The following is a 17,458-nucleotide window of genomic DNA, read 5'->3' on the forward strand; positions in this document are numbered from 1 at the left end:
GCCGTATAGCACACGTCGAGGGCTCGTCCTCATAAAAACCCTTCCGCCGCTTCCCTCTAGCGCACACCCCTCATTTGGTTCCTCTTCTCATAAAACCAGACTGACACTTGCACAATAAATTCAAAATAATCAAAGGTATTCGTCCCGATATTTCAAAATTTTGCTTCTGTAATGTTTCACTTTGGATTTTTGGTAGTACCAATTATTGGGATCGATTGTTTAGTCTTCACATATTGTAACTAATAGAGTAACAACAGGCCACATTGAAGCATGACAAATTTATACAACTTTACACTATTACTTTCTATCATTAACTTCTATGAAATAATATAACTATCGGGCACAACGCCCGTTAGCAAGTTCTTCCCTTAGATTTCTTGCGAGGGTGGCAGCTCAGAATGCTCATCAGAGAACGAGTCTTCTGACAGGTAGCGTCCGGTCTGTTTACTCTCCTACTAAGGGACTTACAGGCTCAGTGCTTATATACTCCCGGCTACGGGTTTGAAGTAAGACTTGCAAGGCAGTTAACTGACATTTTGGTACAACACCTTAGCGCAACTTTTTGAACCGTATACGACATTGAAACTTATCCTTATTATCAGTATGTGATGCAAACGTGGGTATCCGATAAATAATCGAGTCAAGTTTACGTTAAGAGATCTTATGTACAATAAATCCTTCTATCCCAAGTAACGAGAAATAAACATTAAGGTTACGAAATCAACTGAAACCTTTTTATATTGAAAGGTGAACTGACGAAGATTTTGGCAACCAATCAATTAGAGTTATTGTTCACGTCGTTTTGGCATATTCCAAGCCCAAAAATAGTATCAAAGCTGACGTCAATATCAATTTCTTCTTGCATACAAAGGCATTTGTTTTGTAAACGATAAAATAAATATTAATTAAACCTGATCCAAGAAACAGATGATGAAACAAAAATCTTCATATAAAATGTGAGTTAACCATCGTCTGAAGCAATAAAGTAACATCATACTAATCCCTTCCTTCAGAACGAATAGACTCGGTTATGCTATTTCTCTATGGTCATTGCTGAGAAGTGAAGGAATCCACTAATACGAACAACTAAGGTACAAGCCCAGCGTCCACAACATGCGGGTCCATTGACAGCCTATACAGAACATGAGCAAAACCCAGTGCGAATAAACAGCAACGGCTGGCCAGACAAACTCGAAAACCTTGCCAAAATCAAGCCATTCATCTGTAAATTAGTATTAGACGGCAGAATAAGCTTGTATAAACAAGGGCCGTTAATGACCAGAGAAGTCATGGATTTAAATCTTCTCGAGTGACTAATATTCTTCAGATGACGTTAGTTGATCAAAATGCAAGTTTAAGTTACTAATTTTGACGACGTTTCGAGTGCAACATCAATCATTTTCAGGTTGTAGTTAGCATTGAATACAGACAAAAATTTTGGGGGAAATAAGTACATGATACACGTGAATATTATGCAACACGAAACTTTGGAACCGTGCACTGCGCTGGAGGAACCCAACAACATCGTCATCTTGCAGTGGCCCGACATCATCCGGCCGACGATAGCTACAGCCCTCATCTTTACGCATTGGACTCCTGGGCCCATACTTTCTAAAAAAGGTAAGAGATCGTAAGTTCATCAGCCAATCATTGACGGCCTTTCAAGCACAATCCACAAAATCATAGACAAGAAAATAGAGCGTAAGTACTTGCGTTCACTTTGTGAGTTTTGAAAGTATGGCCCCAGATATCCATCTCATAACTGCCGGATTTTCTAAGCTTTGAGATGGTTTCGGAGTAATTTTCACGGTTCCAAATTTTCGTGTTGTATCCTATTATATGTACTTAATTCCCCAAAAATTTCAGTCTGTATTCAATGCTTCCTATAACCTGAAAATGAATTTGGTTACATTCGAAACGTCATTAATAAATCAAAATTACTTCCTTATTCTGCATATTGATCAACCAACGTACGTCATCTGAAGGATATCAACCAACATCATCTGTTTAGCTGTAAATCTGCAAGCGCACTGTCCTTAAAATCCAGTTGGAAATATCTGGAATCTTTTTACAAAACTGAATCAGAAAAGATATATCTGAGCCACCGTACAATGCCTCATAGACGGTCCAAAGCGATTTTCTCAGATTTTTTTTCTTTCAAAGCCGAATTTCTCGGAAAGATTTAAATATTTTTCTTGAACGCTCAAGAGAAACTAGGCCTCTTGACAGTTATAGTCAATTTTTTAGTTAGGCGATTTAAATCTACTGATATATGAATAAAATACGCAAATTTTAGACAGATGTTCAAATTTTAGCGATTTTCAGTTATGGCTGTAGAGGAACTGACAGATTTGAAACAGCATGCAGGTTCAAGGAAAAAGAACGTGTGAGAACTACAATAAGAGTAAAGATTATGAAATATTAAAATGTATTGAAAGATCGAGATCTATAAGGTAGTCGCAAGAAGTACGTATAAAGAATAGCAAGAACAGAATAGAGACTTTGAGAAATATAGGGTTGGAATAACAATATACTCATATTTATGCAATCTATTTTCAGTTTTTTAACATTCTAAAAACGTTTAGATGTTTTCAATCACAGAGTTGAAACTTTATACGAGGCAAAATAACCTAGAGCAGACAAATACAAAATGCAGTCGCTGTTTCATTAAAAAAAAAACATTTTAAATCAAAATTAAATAATTATTCAGCGAGTTTTCAATTTCGAAGATCCGTTCAAAATAATGCTACTTCATACCTGCATGTTCATTCCCAATAAGATGCAAGTTTGCCTGAGGTTGCTGAGCGACGCTCTGCTCAGACTTGATATCCTTCACGCGGGGCTGAAGTGCTCCTTCGAATCTTGGACACGCGATGTCCCGGCGTCTAGATCGTTCAACGTCGTAATTGTGGTAAACGTGGATAGAAGTCCTTGGCGCAATCTGGTGTGTCCCGTCATGGGGCGGAGAGTTATTGAAACTATCAAAGGGATGGAGACTTGCAGCGTTGGTCCGTGGATTTTCAAACGAACATGAATCGTTCAACAGTGAAACGTTTTCCGCAACAGTTTCGCTATTTTTAGAATTACCATTTATGTGAGTGGCATCTCCCACATGTGTGGTTGGATGTTTCAATTTACAAGGCAAATTGGAACCATTGCCATGAAAATTCGATCCAGATGAACTTGCACCATTCCAAGAGTCATGCCCGCACGACGAGACAGTTTTCACCGAATTTGTGGTGGTAGTACGACAGTGCACTCTGTTTTTCGCTACGTCGCTACTTTTTCCACAATAATTTTTAATCGCCCAGGAATCAGACGCCATGAAACCGGCAGAAACTGGAGGTATTGCTCGCAGATATTTCCCGTTATTGTTATTATCTGCCGGCGAGTTCTGGGACGTTTCTCTTCTCTCGCACAAGGTAGTGTTGTTCAAATTTTGACAATGAGACACAGCTGATAGCTGTTCCTGCGAGAAATTGGAGGACCAGTTTTTCGAGCCGAAGACGGAGTCCATGAAGGACTCTATACCCTCGGCCAACGAAGGTTCTTGAAGAGTTGGTTCTTCCGACAGCGAAGAAGACGAACATTTAGTTGAAGATACATTAACATAGTTACCTGCAGTGTTGTAATTCTTAGCATTGCTCGTCAGTTCAGAAGTTAAGAGACCTTCGCCGGATGTCGTGACCGTAGATTGAACGCCTCTTTCTATTTCGGAAGATATTCGATTAACAGGCAAAGATATATGGCTATTTCTCGTTTCGGAGTTCGCATGACATGAGTCATAGTTTTCGATTGCGCAATAATTTTTCGGAACATTCACAAGTGAAGCAGAAAATGGTCCGTAATTAGATACATTGAGAACGACCGAATTGCGGTAATGAGCGCTCGAATCTGAATCATCGGCAGGGTTCGGAAAACCAGAAGAAATTGGTCGATGTCTGATGTAAGACTTGGCCTGCGCTGATGGCTTCATATCAGGAGACTCGCGAGAGAGAGAACGGATGGTGGCTGTCACTCCCGTCTTTACTTTCGAACGCAGGCTGTCAACGTTCAGTTCAGCGAAACCTCGTGATGCTTTAAAATCAGAATCTGAGGAGGCTTCGTTGGATGAAGTATCGTCGAAAAAAACTGATTCGAAAGAAGTAGGAGTATCAGATGCCACGTTAGATTCAACAGAACCAGTTTGCGTAAGATTGCTACCAACTTTCATCTTTAGAGGGTTTTTGAACGAGGACCAACTAAATTTCGACTTCGTTGAAGACTTTTTCGGGAAACCTAAAATGCTACGAGGCAAACTCTTATTTTTTGATTTGAAGTCTTTGTCAAGCTCTCTAGAAACGTAACAAAATTTTTTATCAATATTTTCAACAGGTTGTATTTTCTCCTCCGAAGACCGTTTCGACCGATAATTTTCACGTGATACGCCAGCTAATGATGGAACCATGTGTGGTACACAGATTTTTTCATCCAATGCTCCGCTTTCAACAGGAGAACTTTCGGTAACGCTTTTCCGTTTCCAAGACTGTGCTGCATGCGCGGAAAGAGTCGTCCAAAAACGAAAATTGTTGGCAGAAGAATCACTAGTTTTCAAACGTAGGGGAACATGTTCATCCGTCAAGGCGACTCCGTTAACGGATGAATTCGAGTTTTCTTCACTACAATTAGTTCCTGAGGAAGCTTTTTCGTCTCGATGAATAAATTTTGCAACGCCAGGTGGACTTGTTGGGTGTAAAACATCGCCGCGGTCGTCATCAGTGTGTCCATTATTAAATTTATGACCACAGCCATCATCATCCACCATCGAATCGGAAAATTCGACGTCATTGCATTTTGTCGTGCTTAGTTCGTCCTTTTGTGTGGCACCATCACCAGAACTTCGTTCCTCATCACCAATTATAGTTTTCTGATTTCCAGTAAGATAACTAATCGACTGTAAGTACGCGGACGAGCAATCCGGCACGGATTTTCGAATGTTTACACCTCGCTGGCTGCTAGCGATTTTTGGACCGAAACACTCACTCATGAAGCTCATGGGTCTCTTTATTTCCACAGAACGTAGAGAAGAATCTTGAACAGTTGCCAAATGTTCATCGTTAATCACGACAGGAACTTTTCTGTTCTCTAAGTTCGACGGCTTTCTGTCCAACGGTCTCTCGATGACTGATGCCTCAGCATCGTTGTTGCTGGTTGTCTCTACTCGACTTTCAGGGATGCACGCACCTAATAGCGGGACATCAGTGGAGATTTTACCAGCAACAGGAATACTAAAGTCTCGTTTGACCTCAATGGACTGATTTAAATGGGATGATAATGTACTTGTATGAATTTTCCCGTAAGAATTAGGGTAATATCTTCTAGCATCTGTGACGAGAGGTCGGGAATTTGTCAAGACACTAATTGGCTTCGAGCTTGATCCACTAGACGATGTACATAACGGAAAATTCGAAGTTAATGGCAAAGGCTTTTGTATTTCATTGGTGATTATATTAGTTACAGAATAATCGTTTTTCACATCCAGAACAGCACACTTCTGAGCAGAATTTTGATCCGATTGTATATAAGGTACACTCAACTTGGCAATAAGCGAGTCCTTGTTTGCAGATTCACGAAGTTTCAAGCTTAAAGTTTCGCCGCTCAATGCAGTCTTGTCTTCAGAATCTAAAGTACTGACGCTTTCAGAGTCTGAAGAATTTTGCTTAGCTACCTCACGAACATGACCCATTTTGGTATCGATACCGTCTGGATAAACAGAAACAGTAGATTCTGCCGAATGATTGCTTTCTACATCGACGACCAAACCGATATCAGAGGAGAAACCAAACACGTCGGCCGAACCACCAACGGCTATTTCCTTCAACAAGTCTTTGGTGAAAGATGCAGTGCTCGATACAGCACCAATTTCAGCGTAGTTGTTCAGGTCATTCCCTCGATCAGATCTGTTTCCTTGGCTATCATCCTCATCATCGTCGCTCAAAGTGTCTTCCTGTCTGGTACATTGGAGGACTTCAACCACGGTACTGGCAGTACCATCACTTTCTTCGAGATCGTCGTCACCAGGATCTTCATCGTTTGTTGCTGCATTTACAGAAAAGTTGTCGAGACCTTCTTCTGACAGATACGGGCAGGAAATATGATCAAAGTTTGCACCATTGACAGCTTCTGAAGGGATCGCAGCTTCAGATTCATGAATACGTGTACCATTGAATGCCGTGTGGGAAGATTGCTCTGGCGCGCAGGATGCCTCATCAATATCTTTCAATTGAAATTCGTTTTGTGACTTGTTAACATCCAGTATTTTATGATTAGAACAGCTGACCACATCGATACTTTTGATTTTTGAATTCTTGTCTAATTCACAAATGATTTCGTCCATAAGTTCCATAGGCACAGAATGAATCTTCTGGTCGTTACTATCTTCTTCAAGAGCTGAAAGATGGGCCTCCTCGGGAATTTTGGCAGATGACCGAGAGTTAAGACTTGTCTGATCTAAATTTTGTTCACCTCCTTTCGAAGATGAGGTGTCATCGACCAAAATCCAATTGTCCAATGAGTCCGAGTGGTCCAAGTCAACGACTCGAACACTGAGAGCAAAGCTACAGTCAAACGCGTTTTCAAAGCTATCCTCACTGGAGGACGTTGAGTCGCCTTCGTTGAATGATGATAAGCCGTCAGTAGACGAGGTAGGTGAATATTCTCCTAGTCGAGTCGACAAATCTTGAGAAGAATAGCCAACACGGAAAGCCGAATCATCAGGAGGCTTGGCTGAACTTTCATCGGAAGGAATAATTGCACCATCACAAAAATTAAAGAAATTTTTTGATGATTTAGTTTCATTCACATATGATGGAAAAATTGACTTTAAATTTTGTCTAAAACATGAGGATTTTTTTATATTCGCATTAGATTCAATGGAAATGTCATCCAATGAAATTAATTCGGCATCGAATGGACTGGCTTGATCGGGAAATGATGAAACAGAACGCAAAAAGAACTCATTTGGACTTGGTTCATTCATAAAAGACTGACATAATTTTTCAGCATTGCATTTATCCTCCACAACTGAACATTTAACCGGAGACTCTGATTCATTACTGTCGGTCTTATTTTTCTTGGTTCGTTGTCGTTGGGCCGGAAAATTTAGAGTAGATTTTGATTTTTTTAGAAGAAAAGGTTTTGTTTGATCGGCAAGTTGCGTCCAAGGCTTGTCGGAAACCAGGCGTAACGAGCTCCGAGATAGAGAGTACGATTTGCACCTCGAAAGTGGTTGGCCCAAAATTATACTATCGTCACTGTCATTCTTCAATGGGCCAGAATGTAATTCTGCGGGTAAAATACTAAGAAATGAGGAGACTTCAGTCTCATCAGGACACACAGGACTTCCCACTACTTGGTCGGCGCTGGGTAATGAAGTAAAATCTTCTGTGCGCACTCCGTCAATGTTGTCGTCGGCTCGGAGGTAATGTGAAAGTGTTATTTCGTTGTTATCGTCGGCTCGAAGGTTATGTGAATGTGTTATTTCGTTGTTATCGTCGGCACGAAGGTTATGTGAATGTGTTATTTCGTTGTTATCGTCGGCACGAAGGTTATGTGAATGTGTTATTTCGTTGTTAGTGTCGGGAAGAAGAGTGTGTGTGTCAAAAAAGTTCTCTATAATTCGATCCGTCTTGATGAATGCAGTATTCGTTGATGAACAATAAAAGTTTCAGCACAGTACCAAACAAAAATTCGCTCTCCAGAAACAAAGTAATTTTGAACTAAGGCACTTTAGAAATTTGATTTCTGTACAAATAAAAAAATTCCCATAAATCACGCACATTGGTCACGGCAAATTTTATAAAATGAGATGACACACTATGAAGCTCAAATACGTTCGAAACATCTTACGCTAGGCAAATAACGTTTGAACGACATCGATCACGAGTAGATGTCATTATTTACGTCTTTCCTGCTATAAACGAAGTCTCTCATCAATCATATTGTTGAAGGCGCACGCAGAATATTTGGCGAGCGCTAAATAGAGCTCACACATTGCGCGGCAGAGCAAGCGTCGGTATCACCACGCGCCTGATAAGCCACGAGGGGAGACTAGACAGAGGAACTGTGAGGAAAGAAGACGCGGCCAGCCTACCTTGCTATTTATCTGATTTCATCCAAATATGCTTATTATCGCTTTATTATTACAGTCAGCACTGATATGATCGTTTCTAGCATCTAATGATAACATGATAGTGGATTGATAATTTATCAGTGATGTCCTCAACTGTATCATATTTCATATCATAAAGTATTTCATAATTAAATTAATGAGAAATTTTAATATTACTGTAACGAATTTAGGTTGAACTCCACTAAAGAATAATAAAAGGTAATAGTTACTAACAACAGAGGAGGTCCTAATGGATCATTTTGATGCATTTATTTCCTTCACATCTACCTGCTGCTCTTCGCTCATAACATTGTGATTCAACACTAACGGTAATATTTGAACCACTTAAAATATTGTATTAACAGAACTAACATCCGTGCTAAAATATTGAGTTACGTTTTCAAAATAAAAATTTACAATTCGTGTCTACGTCGCACTTCGCTGATAGAGAATGAAGGTACAGAAGCATTAACTATGGAACTAGCCATGCCCTAACGGCAGAAAAAAGTGAACACTATAAGTTACTTGAATGCAGCATGCAAAGGTAAACATCATGAAGAAAACGCAAAATCATAGAGCGCAATCATAATTCCTCAGCACAGCAAGTCAGTAGGCCTAGACTTTTTGATGGAATGAATGAAAAATTTATCAGTATGAACGGAATTACGCGTATATTCTTGAAGTTATCTGTGGTAACAAACGATTTAAAAAGTAAAACACCAAGGAAAATTTCCGGCTAGAACATTTGAATACGATTCACAAAAGAATCGTATACAGTTTCAGTACACATAACGGATATTTTCGAATGAAGTGCACGCACATGCGTGGCAGCTATCAACCGTCGCGCAGCCTAGCCCGAACATGACTGAGGCCACGCCTTGTGTGTTGCCCTCTTGCGCTGCGGGCTCCGGGAGTGGCAAGAGCTTCGGCTGGGGTGGGGGCGTCAGGTCCTTTCAGGGAGACTGAGCTAAATTAAGAACTCAGTTCTCCATATTTCAATTCGGGGATGAATTATAATTATAATGTTTTATAGAAAATTAACAGCTCATATAAGTCTCATGAAAATGAAAACATTCTGCAGTGCCGAATGTACGCGAGAATATAAGTTATCTTATACATGATCATTGATCACAGCAAGCAACCAATCAATAACCGCTTGCTGTAACTCAAATACCTGAATACAAAAAAAAATTTACTCGTCCCTTCCCTAATTAAAGAAGGGCCAGACTTCGCAGATCAATACTCTGTCACAATTGCAAAGCAAAGTACGTAACGTATAACGATTGTAAATGCAAATTACTTTGGAAATCAACATATATAAATAATCTTACCTCAAAGCGTCAACGATATGGGAACAAAAGTTCTAAGATTGAAGTCATTGTTTTAAATAGCACAGTGAAATAAACTCGATTCTACCGAGTCCACTTTCTTGAAAGGAATTTCAAGTACATAATTTACAGTAAGTACGTGTAATAGACGCATCAAGTATGGCTGAACAAACGTTGAAACAATGCCATGTAAATTTGAAGTCAAAAATAAAATATATGAGCGAAACATCGGACACTCCAGTAATCATATGTTACCGAAGGGGCACAGCTAATTTCTTACTGCCACTAATGTATATTGTCAATAGTTACATTGCTGGAGTTCTGGACAAACTCCAGCCAACTGGACAAACTAACATCAAGAGGTCATGCCGAGTAAAATTTTGGTGAGATAATTGAGTTCTTAAATCGATGTCAAAGAGTTAAAAACATTCCAACATTTTAATAAAACAACACTACGAAGAAACTTACTCATCTCAACTTGAAACACATTTGACATCATTAAGATATTACGCTGTTTTATTTAAAGGGAACTTAATGTAAAAATTAATCATTAATCAGGAATTTATAGTAATCATTAAGTAATCATTGCATGGTTATCATCAAGCAATCAATTAGGGTTTGATTAGGTATGGTAGGGTTTGATTAGGTATTTGAAGAGGTATGGTAAGCATACAAATAAAATCTATAAGAGGTATCAGCACTCACCTTTCAGAAGGAAATAGATGACAGTGAAGACGAAGTGACAGAAAGTACTTGCTGTCTTGCTTACAATCTTCAGAATTCTTGATATTTACTTCAAGAATTTGAAAATATGATGCAAGTTTTGATACCTATTGCTAAATGAAGGTCCGCTTAAGGACATCAGAAGAACAGCACGCGCTCACAAAAATTTCACCAGCTCACATGTGATCATTAAACTCGTACTAATTCATGTGTTCAGCTCGTACTAATTATGTTCGTGGTGCCCAACAAACTTCCATCAACGACGAACTTTTCAGTGATTGGCGGAAGCAGCCAAAATTTGAAGCTCCCATTATTCAAAATTTTTACTCAGTACATCTCACACTGTCGCTGCGACCCAGAATCATTTTCTGATATTTCAGTAGTAGGCACTTTCTTAGCAACTACGAGCTGGTTTAATACTCTTAAAAACATATGTAATAGAATCAGTTCATGAGGTAAGGCGTTACTATACACTTGTCTGATTATTAGTTACCGCTTAAACTCACGAAGGGGCATTTTATTTCGTTTTCTAAACATAATCACAGAAAATTGAGCAAGTTTTCCAAGAGAATTTGTTTTACTGGTTAGGCATGAGCAAGTTTCTCATACATTTATACAGACTACGATGACCAACACCAGGCTTCAATTTATCATCTTCAGCAGAATACGCCATACCTACAGCCTCGGCATTGAAAAGAGCAAGGTTCTCCCTCGGTGCGTTGCTATCAGAGCACGATGGATGCGCATGAAGAGCTGTCGTACTGCTGTGTTGATTATCAAATGAACAGTTAGCGGTGAGACAGTCTATCATATCGTAGCCACGTAACGGGCTCATGGCGGGGCCGCCATGATGAACGTAAGGTGACGGGAAATTTTGCGTAGAACAACACATTGGATTCTGCACGAGATGAGGAGTTGACGAGCTGAAGCCGGCACCACCAAGCCGACGGTACTGTTGTTGCCTGCGAGGTCTTGGGGGCTTCCCTAGCCCACCAGCGGGGTCAGGTGAGGGGCTGTGACGCAGAGAAGGTGAAGCAGACCCTCCTCTCGGCAACATTTGGGGCGATGAAGTCGGCGATGACAAAGCAGCAAAACGCTCACAGCTCGAACTCCGGAAGAGGCCTCCTTCGTTAGCCTGTTGTTGGCGCACTTGAGGTTGATGGCAAGTAGGACACGATTCGGCCATCCAGTGGTTGTTGTGAGCAAGAGGATAAGCATGTCGCATGATTGGCGGAGATGCTTGATGGCTCCCATGAACCGATTCCCCGCAAAAAGGTTCAGGCGGTAGTGGACGATTTCGCAAAAAATTATTGTAATATTCGTTTCTTTTTTCTGGTAGCTGGACGTAAGAACTAACAATAGATCCTTGAGTTCTTGGACATCTTGTACTGCATCTGTCTGACATCACACTGCGGGAGGCTTCAAATTGTTTCTTAGCATCGTGACGCGTTAAGGGAGAGTTAGGGGCACTTTTGTGTACATATATATTATTGCCAGTTCCTACTGAAGACGTCGACTTGGAAACAATGAGATTGTCGTAAATACAGTCGGGATCATCTGCGTCCACATTCAGACCCGAGGGTGTCGTTGGTTTCATCCAGACAAATGACGGTGGAGGAGCCGGAAGTGGCTGGATATAGCAATGTTCTCCTCGGTAAGGATATCGAGAGATGGCATGAGATGGATTGTTCAAATTCGAACTGGAGTTGGACGAAATATCCCTGCAAGCAGACGTGGCAGTATTAGAAGAAGGAACGCGATAGGGCACTGGTTGACAACCAGCTTGAGGATAGTTGGACGCAGCTCCGTAATTATTTTCTACTCCGATTGCGTTTGGTGAAGAGGTATGCATAGGGAACTTGCGTAGGTGTGACTGAAGAGGCTGAGTAGAATTTATAGAACGTTGGGGGTTAGAATGTGAGTTTTCTGTCAGCAGTCCCGATATAGAATTTTTATATGATGTGGATTTATACGTGGGGATATCTCCATCTGATCTAGAAGTATCCTCAGACTTATCATAGGAGAGAAGATTTTGAAGTTTATCCAGTCTTTGCATAGGAGGGGGAACAGATATCTCGGAAGCTCCATTTTTAGAGCTTACGTTTGCATTGAGGACATTCGTATATTTCTCGCTCAATGGATAAGATATTTTTGAGATACCTTGAGCTGGCCTCGGAAATAAATTTTTTGATCGACCATCCACGGAGCTACGATGACTAGATGATGAAAAGCTGGTCGAGTCCGAAGAAGCGCCGTCGACTACTCGTCTAGGCGGGACGATCGGTGACGAAGTATGCGGCGAGTCTCCGTGTGTAGTATGTGCTGAATCTGAATCAGAGGAATTCAATCTATTCGAAGATCCTTGTGTATTGTTCCGTCTAAATTGCGATCTATTTACAACGTAATTCGAATGATCAATGACGGGCAAAGGTCTAGGGGCAGACGCTTCTAGTTCAAAGCTAGTGGCAGGCGAGGAACCCAGTTCTAATTTTACATCAGGAAAGCTCTTTAGAACTTTTGAATCTTGGATAAATGGAGAAGTAAGTTTCTGAGCAGCAGCTGGTGAGGCATAAGGATTAGACGAGGTCGTGCATGGGGATCCGCGATTTCGGCTGTTTCTGCTCGGATTGTATAATTCATTTTTGTAAGGAAACGAATCCTTGGCCACGGGAGCTGCAGCACTACGAAAAGAAGTCAAGAATGGCGTCGGCTCATCGAGCTTTCTTATTCGGCCACCATCACCAGCGACAAGCGACTTGTTCGTTATGAAAGTTGAGTTTCTTTCACTTGAATTAATAATCCCCTGCGACAAACCTGAAGATTCACATCTCGTGTCCTGAAATTGGCTTGCTTTGCCTGAGTCAGAAGAGTGTGATAAACCTGAATTACAGTCACTCGACCTTGCAAATTTGGGAACGGGGAGTGGCTGCATAACTGTCTTCGAACCCGGCATAACATTAGACGTAATGATATCTGGTTTTGCAAACTTGGGAGTTGCTCGGAAATTTGGGGATAATTCAAAAGAGTTCTGCAGCGGAGACGCAGCTCTGGCCCTGGCAGCCGACCTGGCAAGGAATGTGATGGGGGATGAGTTACTGGCAAGGACTGCCACAGCATCCGAAGTGACCAGCTCTCTAAGGTAGTCATAATTGTGGCTTTGGTGACCAAAGGATTCTTGTGGATCAATAGACGCTGTTGGAGTGTTGCCTTTGCTGTCAACACCGAAGTAGCAGTAATCGGACGGTGCATAATTCACAGGCGGCGGAGGTCGAGAAGGAGGCTCATCGCACGCTTGGTTGCCCGAAATGTAACCTTGCATCCTCAAGCGGGGCGGCATGAGCTCAAGGAGCTCCATGGGTAAAGGAGACATTCTTGATGAGCATGTGGCCGTAGGAGGAGGCGAGCGTGGAGGTGACGTAGCTGATCCTGCTTCGCCGCTATTGAAAATTGCAGCAGCATCTTCATCCAAATGTATCGGGATCGGCCGTAGGTGCGGAAACTTGGGAACGCGGCAAGACGATGAAGATGCCCCGGAGGATCCCGACGAAGACGACGTGGATGACAATGTAGCTGAAGACGCGACAATCGATTGCGATTTGTGAACTAGGAACACAAATTCATGATCAGCACTGTCTTCAGTTGGCATTTTGTCCGGCGATGCCCTAAAAATTACGATCACAGTGAGCTTGTAGCCAGTATTTCAACACACAATTCATGATCAGCACTGTCCTCTGCGGGCATTTCACTGTAAACTTGATCTCGTTAATTCAAATTCAATTCCTAAATTAGATTGCACGTTAGAGACAATAGAACGGAGAAAAAGGCGAAAATTAAGTAGAAGTCTATACATTGAGCGAACATGCACGAGGCGAGCAGAAAATAAACCTTAATGTGAAAAAAAAACACAAAATAAAAATTCAGTAAATATATAATGAATACCAACATCTAATCAAAATCTATACCATCGGATATTTTCCATAAAAATTATACAACGAAAATAAATTTCGGTATTTTTATTACGTGAGGTCAAATTTCTAGAAATTTTTACTCAGTGCTACATTTTTCTTTGACATTGATTATGATGAAACCTATCATTTCCTTGCACATTATTATTTATAAATGAAAAATATTAATTTAATAAAACTGGCTTCTGTTGTTCGAAGATCTTTTCAAAATGTCGATTATTAATGCATTTAGCGAAAGAGAAATCATAAATGAGCTCACAACTCAATTAATCCATTCGTCCGGCTTACTGATCGACCAACCATCGTAGTGAGACCTCCTACCATGAGACCATTCCCAATCTGGCAACGCTAACCTTTCGAGTGTCTCGAACACTTCGATAGCTCAAATCTCTCAATGCGATCGAGCATGACACTTATGGACTCCAAGCGCCCGTGGCAGTCAATAAATTGCCATACCTTCACACGAAAGAGCTATCGGGAAGCTTAAAAGGCCGCGACTTTGTTAGAATTCAACCGAAACTCGCAAGCACTAGCGCACGTTGGAAAGATTGAGAGCCACATTGCAAAAACACGCAGAAAAAATATGCAAATATGCGTAAAACATGCAGGTAAACATTGGCGCACATGAGATGAGCGAGGTTCTTAGCGCAGCCCTAAACCTGCCCAGATCGCTCGTTACGCAACGCCGATGGGAGTGACGCGCTGAAGCGCCAGGTGCGGTGTTGGGGGGAGTCTAAACTCTGAAATATTGTCTTGGTGCTGCTTAAGTACTGCTCCACTGATGTTGATCTTATAAAATGAAGCTTACGACGCTGGGCATTTATTGTTTTCATAGGGTAATAAAGTTCCATTCCAGCCTTGCGTTCGATTCAATTATTGATTATATTAATAAATCAAACGTTTATTACAGAACGGTGTTTCGTTTCCTATTGTTTGTTGTTCCTTGGATAATTTTATTGGAGCTTGCTAGTTATTATTATATTGGACACAGCAAAAAATTAGTCGGGAATGTCTGTACAATGCTACAAAACTTGAATATTTTTGATGCTTGAGCATACCACGAATTGGCTAAATTGCCAATTGTACAATTCTGATTAGATGCAACATCGCTACACTGAATCGTCTCATAAAATATTCTGGATCACGGCATCCAGGACTATAACCTCATCACAATTGTGCGAAATAGAACAATTACGAGGTTCATATCAATTATATATCTGATAAATATTCGGCACAAATCACTGTGTTCACGACTGTACAAAATAGCCACATTGCAGAGTTTGGCTCGGGTCATAAATACAAGGCAAATTCATGTGCATTAATTATAGTCACACGCGGCGACTTTACCAAAGGTACTTTGTTCGTTCATTGTGTAATTAGAGTTGAACGGCATAATAAATAGAAGCAGGCGCTAGACTCGGCCACTTCATTGCAATTACATGCAATTTATTGCGTGTGCCAGACGGCTGCATTACACGCCCCACAAAACAGGCTGTCATGCGCGCCGCCTGTACCAGCGTTAATCTTTAGGTTCACGCCTTGCGAACATCATTCACGTTATATTGAAATATATAGCAATGATTGCTGTCTAATCATATAGTGTGATTAATTATTAAAGCCTAATGGAAGCTGAAGAAATTGTTAGTATAACAGCATTCAGGAGTGAATCGAAGACTGATTGGTAAATTTTCAGTATGCATACAGTCATCGATATAAAAATCGACAGTTCAAACAAAATTCATGCACAAAAATTAAAATTTACTATGCTTTCAAGCAAAAATAAATTTTTCATATTATTTATCTGCGTGAGTCATAATAAGCTAAAGTAATCTCCTATCATTAAAATCGTTGAATTCGCACTGAAAAGTTCATACTTTTTACAGGATTGTATTAATTAAATTGTGAAATTAACTTGTTTAGAGCAATCATACTTTCATTTGTCCATTTTAATTCAGCAGCAAAACAGGCATTCAGACAGAAAGCACACAAGTCCTTTGTATTAGAGATAAAAAGCCTACGGCATTAACTCTTCATATCCAAGTATCTTCATTCAAACAGCAACATATTATAACTAAATCAGGCTACAATGAGTCTAAATTTGAACACCCGAGAAGCTTTAATTAAACATTCAATACGTTTACAATTTGCATGAGTCATCGAAGCGAGAATAAAATTATTTTCAAGACAAAGCAAAGATAATAACAGCCTTGCCAGCAATTAAGCCATACGCGCACCACGCAACATTCTCGTCATCACGCAGGCATGCGAGCTTCGTCTTCATGCGTGACACGCACCACGCAACATTCTCGTCATCACGCAGGCATGCGAGCTTCGTCCCAGCGCGCCCACGTATAGTGTTCGCCGTAAATTCTTCAGAGCAATAAACTCGATTTCTCGGTAGAGGCGACAGCAGCGAGTAATGGCTGACCTGTTGTAGCACTGTACAACCCCGTGCAAGTCAGTTAATATAATCCATTTCTACGTTTTATGTCACAAATTAAATGCTGAAGTATATGAACTCGCCTTTCATCAGAGCAACGATCCACTTTAGTTAAAAAAAATTTTTAAGGGAAACCGTCCACCAAACGTTGCGCCAAAAGAGACATACAAATATTCTTTCTAACATTGAGAACAATAATGCTGGTTCGCCAAGAAGCAAAAAGCAAAGAAAAGCGCTAAGTAAATTCACCAGATCTTTATTGAAAACGTTTCGGTGACCAGCTTCATTATCAGTTAATGATAACTCGTAGAATACATGTCGAGAAATTAATCAGTCAAAATCAGGGAAAATGTAGCTGGTCACCAAAACGATTTTAATGAAGATCTCGCGATTTGCGATTTAAGCTGACTAATAAAGTAAGTAATGCTGGTTGTATATGTGAGGTACAAATCAGAATTAATTCAGATGAGAGTTTTAACAGTACTTCATACGTTTTCGAATTAGTTGCCACACATTCAACATTATTCATAAAAATGCTAATTAATTAACTTACTATAAATCATTTAAATAAAACACAAGACAAGGGAAATACGACAAATACACACGAACTTTCGAAAAAATTTATGCTATCACTCAGTGAGCTTATTTTGTAGCCGCAGCATTATTCAGTATAGAATGCTCAACATTTCTCCTTATGCAGTAAATTACAATGCCTCGAGCGTAATTCTGAATCCACAAGGTTAAAACTCGACAGTTTCTCCTATTTTAAAATCTAAACCACAAAAGAAACGTTAACGAATTGTTCAGAGACACTTGAAGCCGTCGAGTAGGTTTCATTGCAGCAGCAGCATTA

At 40.4% G+C, this 17,458-nt stretch overlaps 1 protein-coding gene across 5 annotated transcripts in view; it reads right to left on the reverse strand.

Moving 5' to 3' along the window:
* Positions 1 to 17,458, reverse strand: part of LOC108677154 (liprin-beta-1) — a 64,483-nt gene that overhangs the window by 25,724 nt on the left and 21,301 nt on the right. For 3 of the 5 annotated variants that reach the window (XM_047884693.1, XM_047884694.1, XM_047884692.1), the window contains exon 1: positions 2,758 to 6,304. The exons of 1 other annotated variant lie outside the window; for it this stretch is intronic. In XM_047884693.1, the coding sequence (XP_047740649.1) occupies positions 2,758 to 5,725 (2,968 nt within the window). In that variant the 5' untranslated portion in view covers positions 5,726 to 6,304. Of the gene's footprint in view, positions 1 to 2,757; positions 6,305 to 10,182; positions 14,096 to 17,458 lie in introns of those variants that run through there. One more of the 5 variants, XR_007157193.1, reaches the window with a different exon arrangement.

The sequence above is a fragment of the Hyalella azteca genome, unplaced genomic scaffold (assembly GCF_000764305.2).
Source record: "Hyalella azteca isolate HAZT.00-mixed unplaced genomic scaffold, Hazt_2.0.2 contig15946, whole genome shotgun sequence".
Classification (NCBI taxonomy): Eukaryota; Metazoa; Arthropoda; class Malacostraca; order Amphipoda; family Hyalellidae; genus Hyalella; species Hyalella azteca.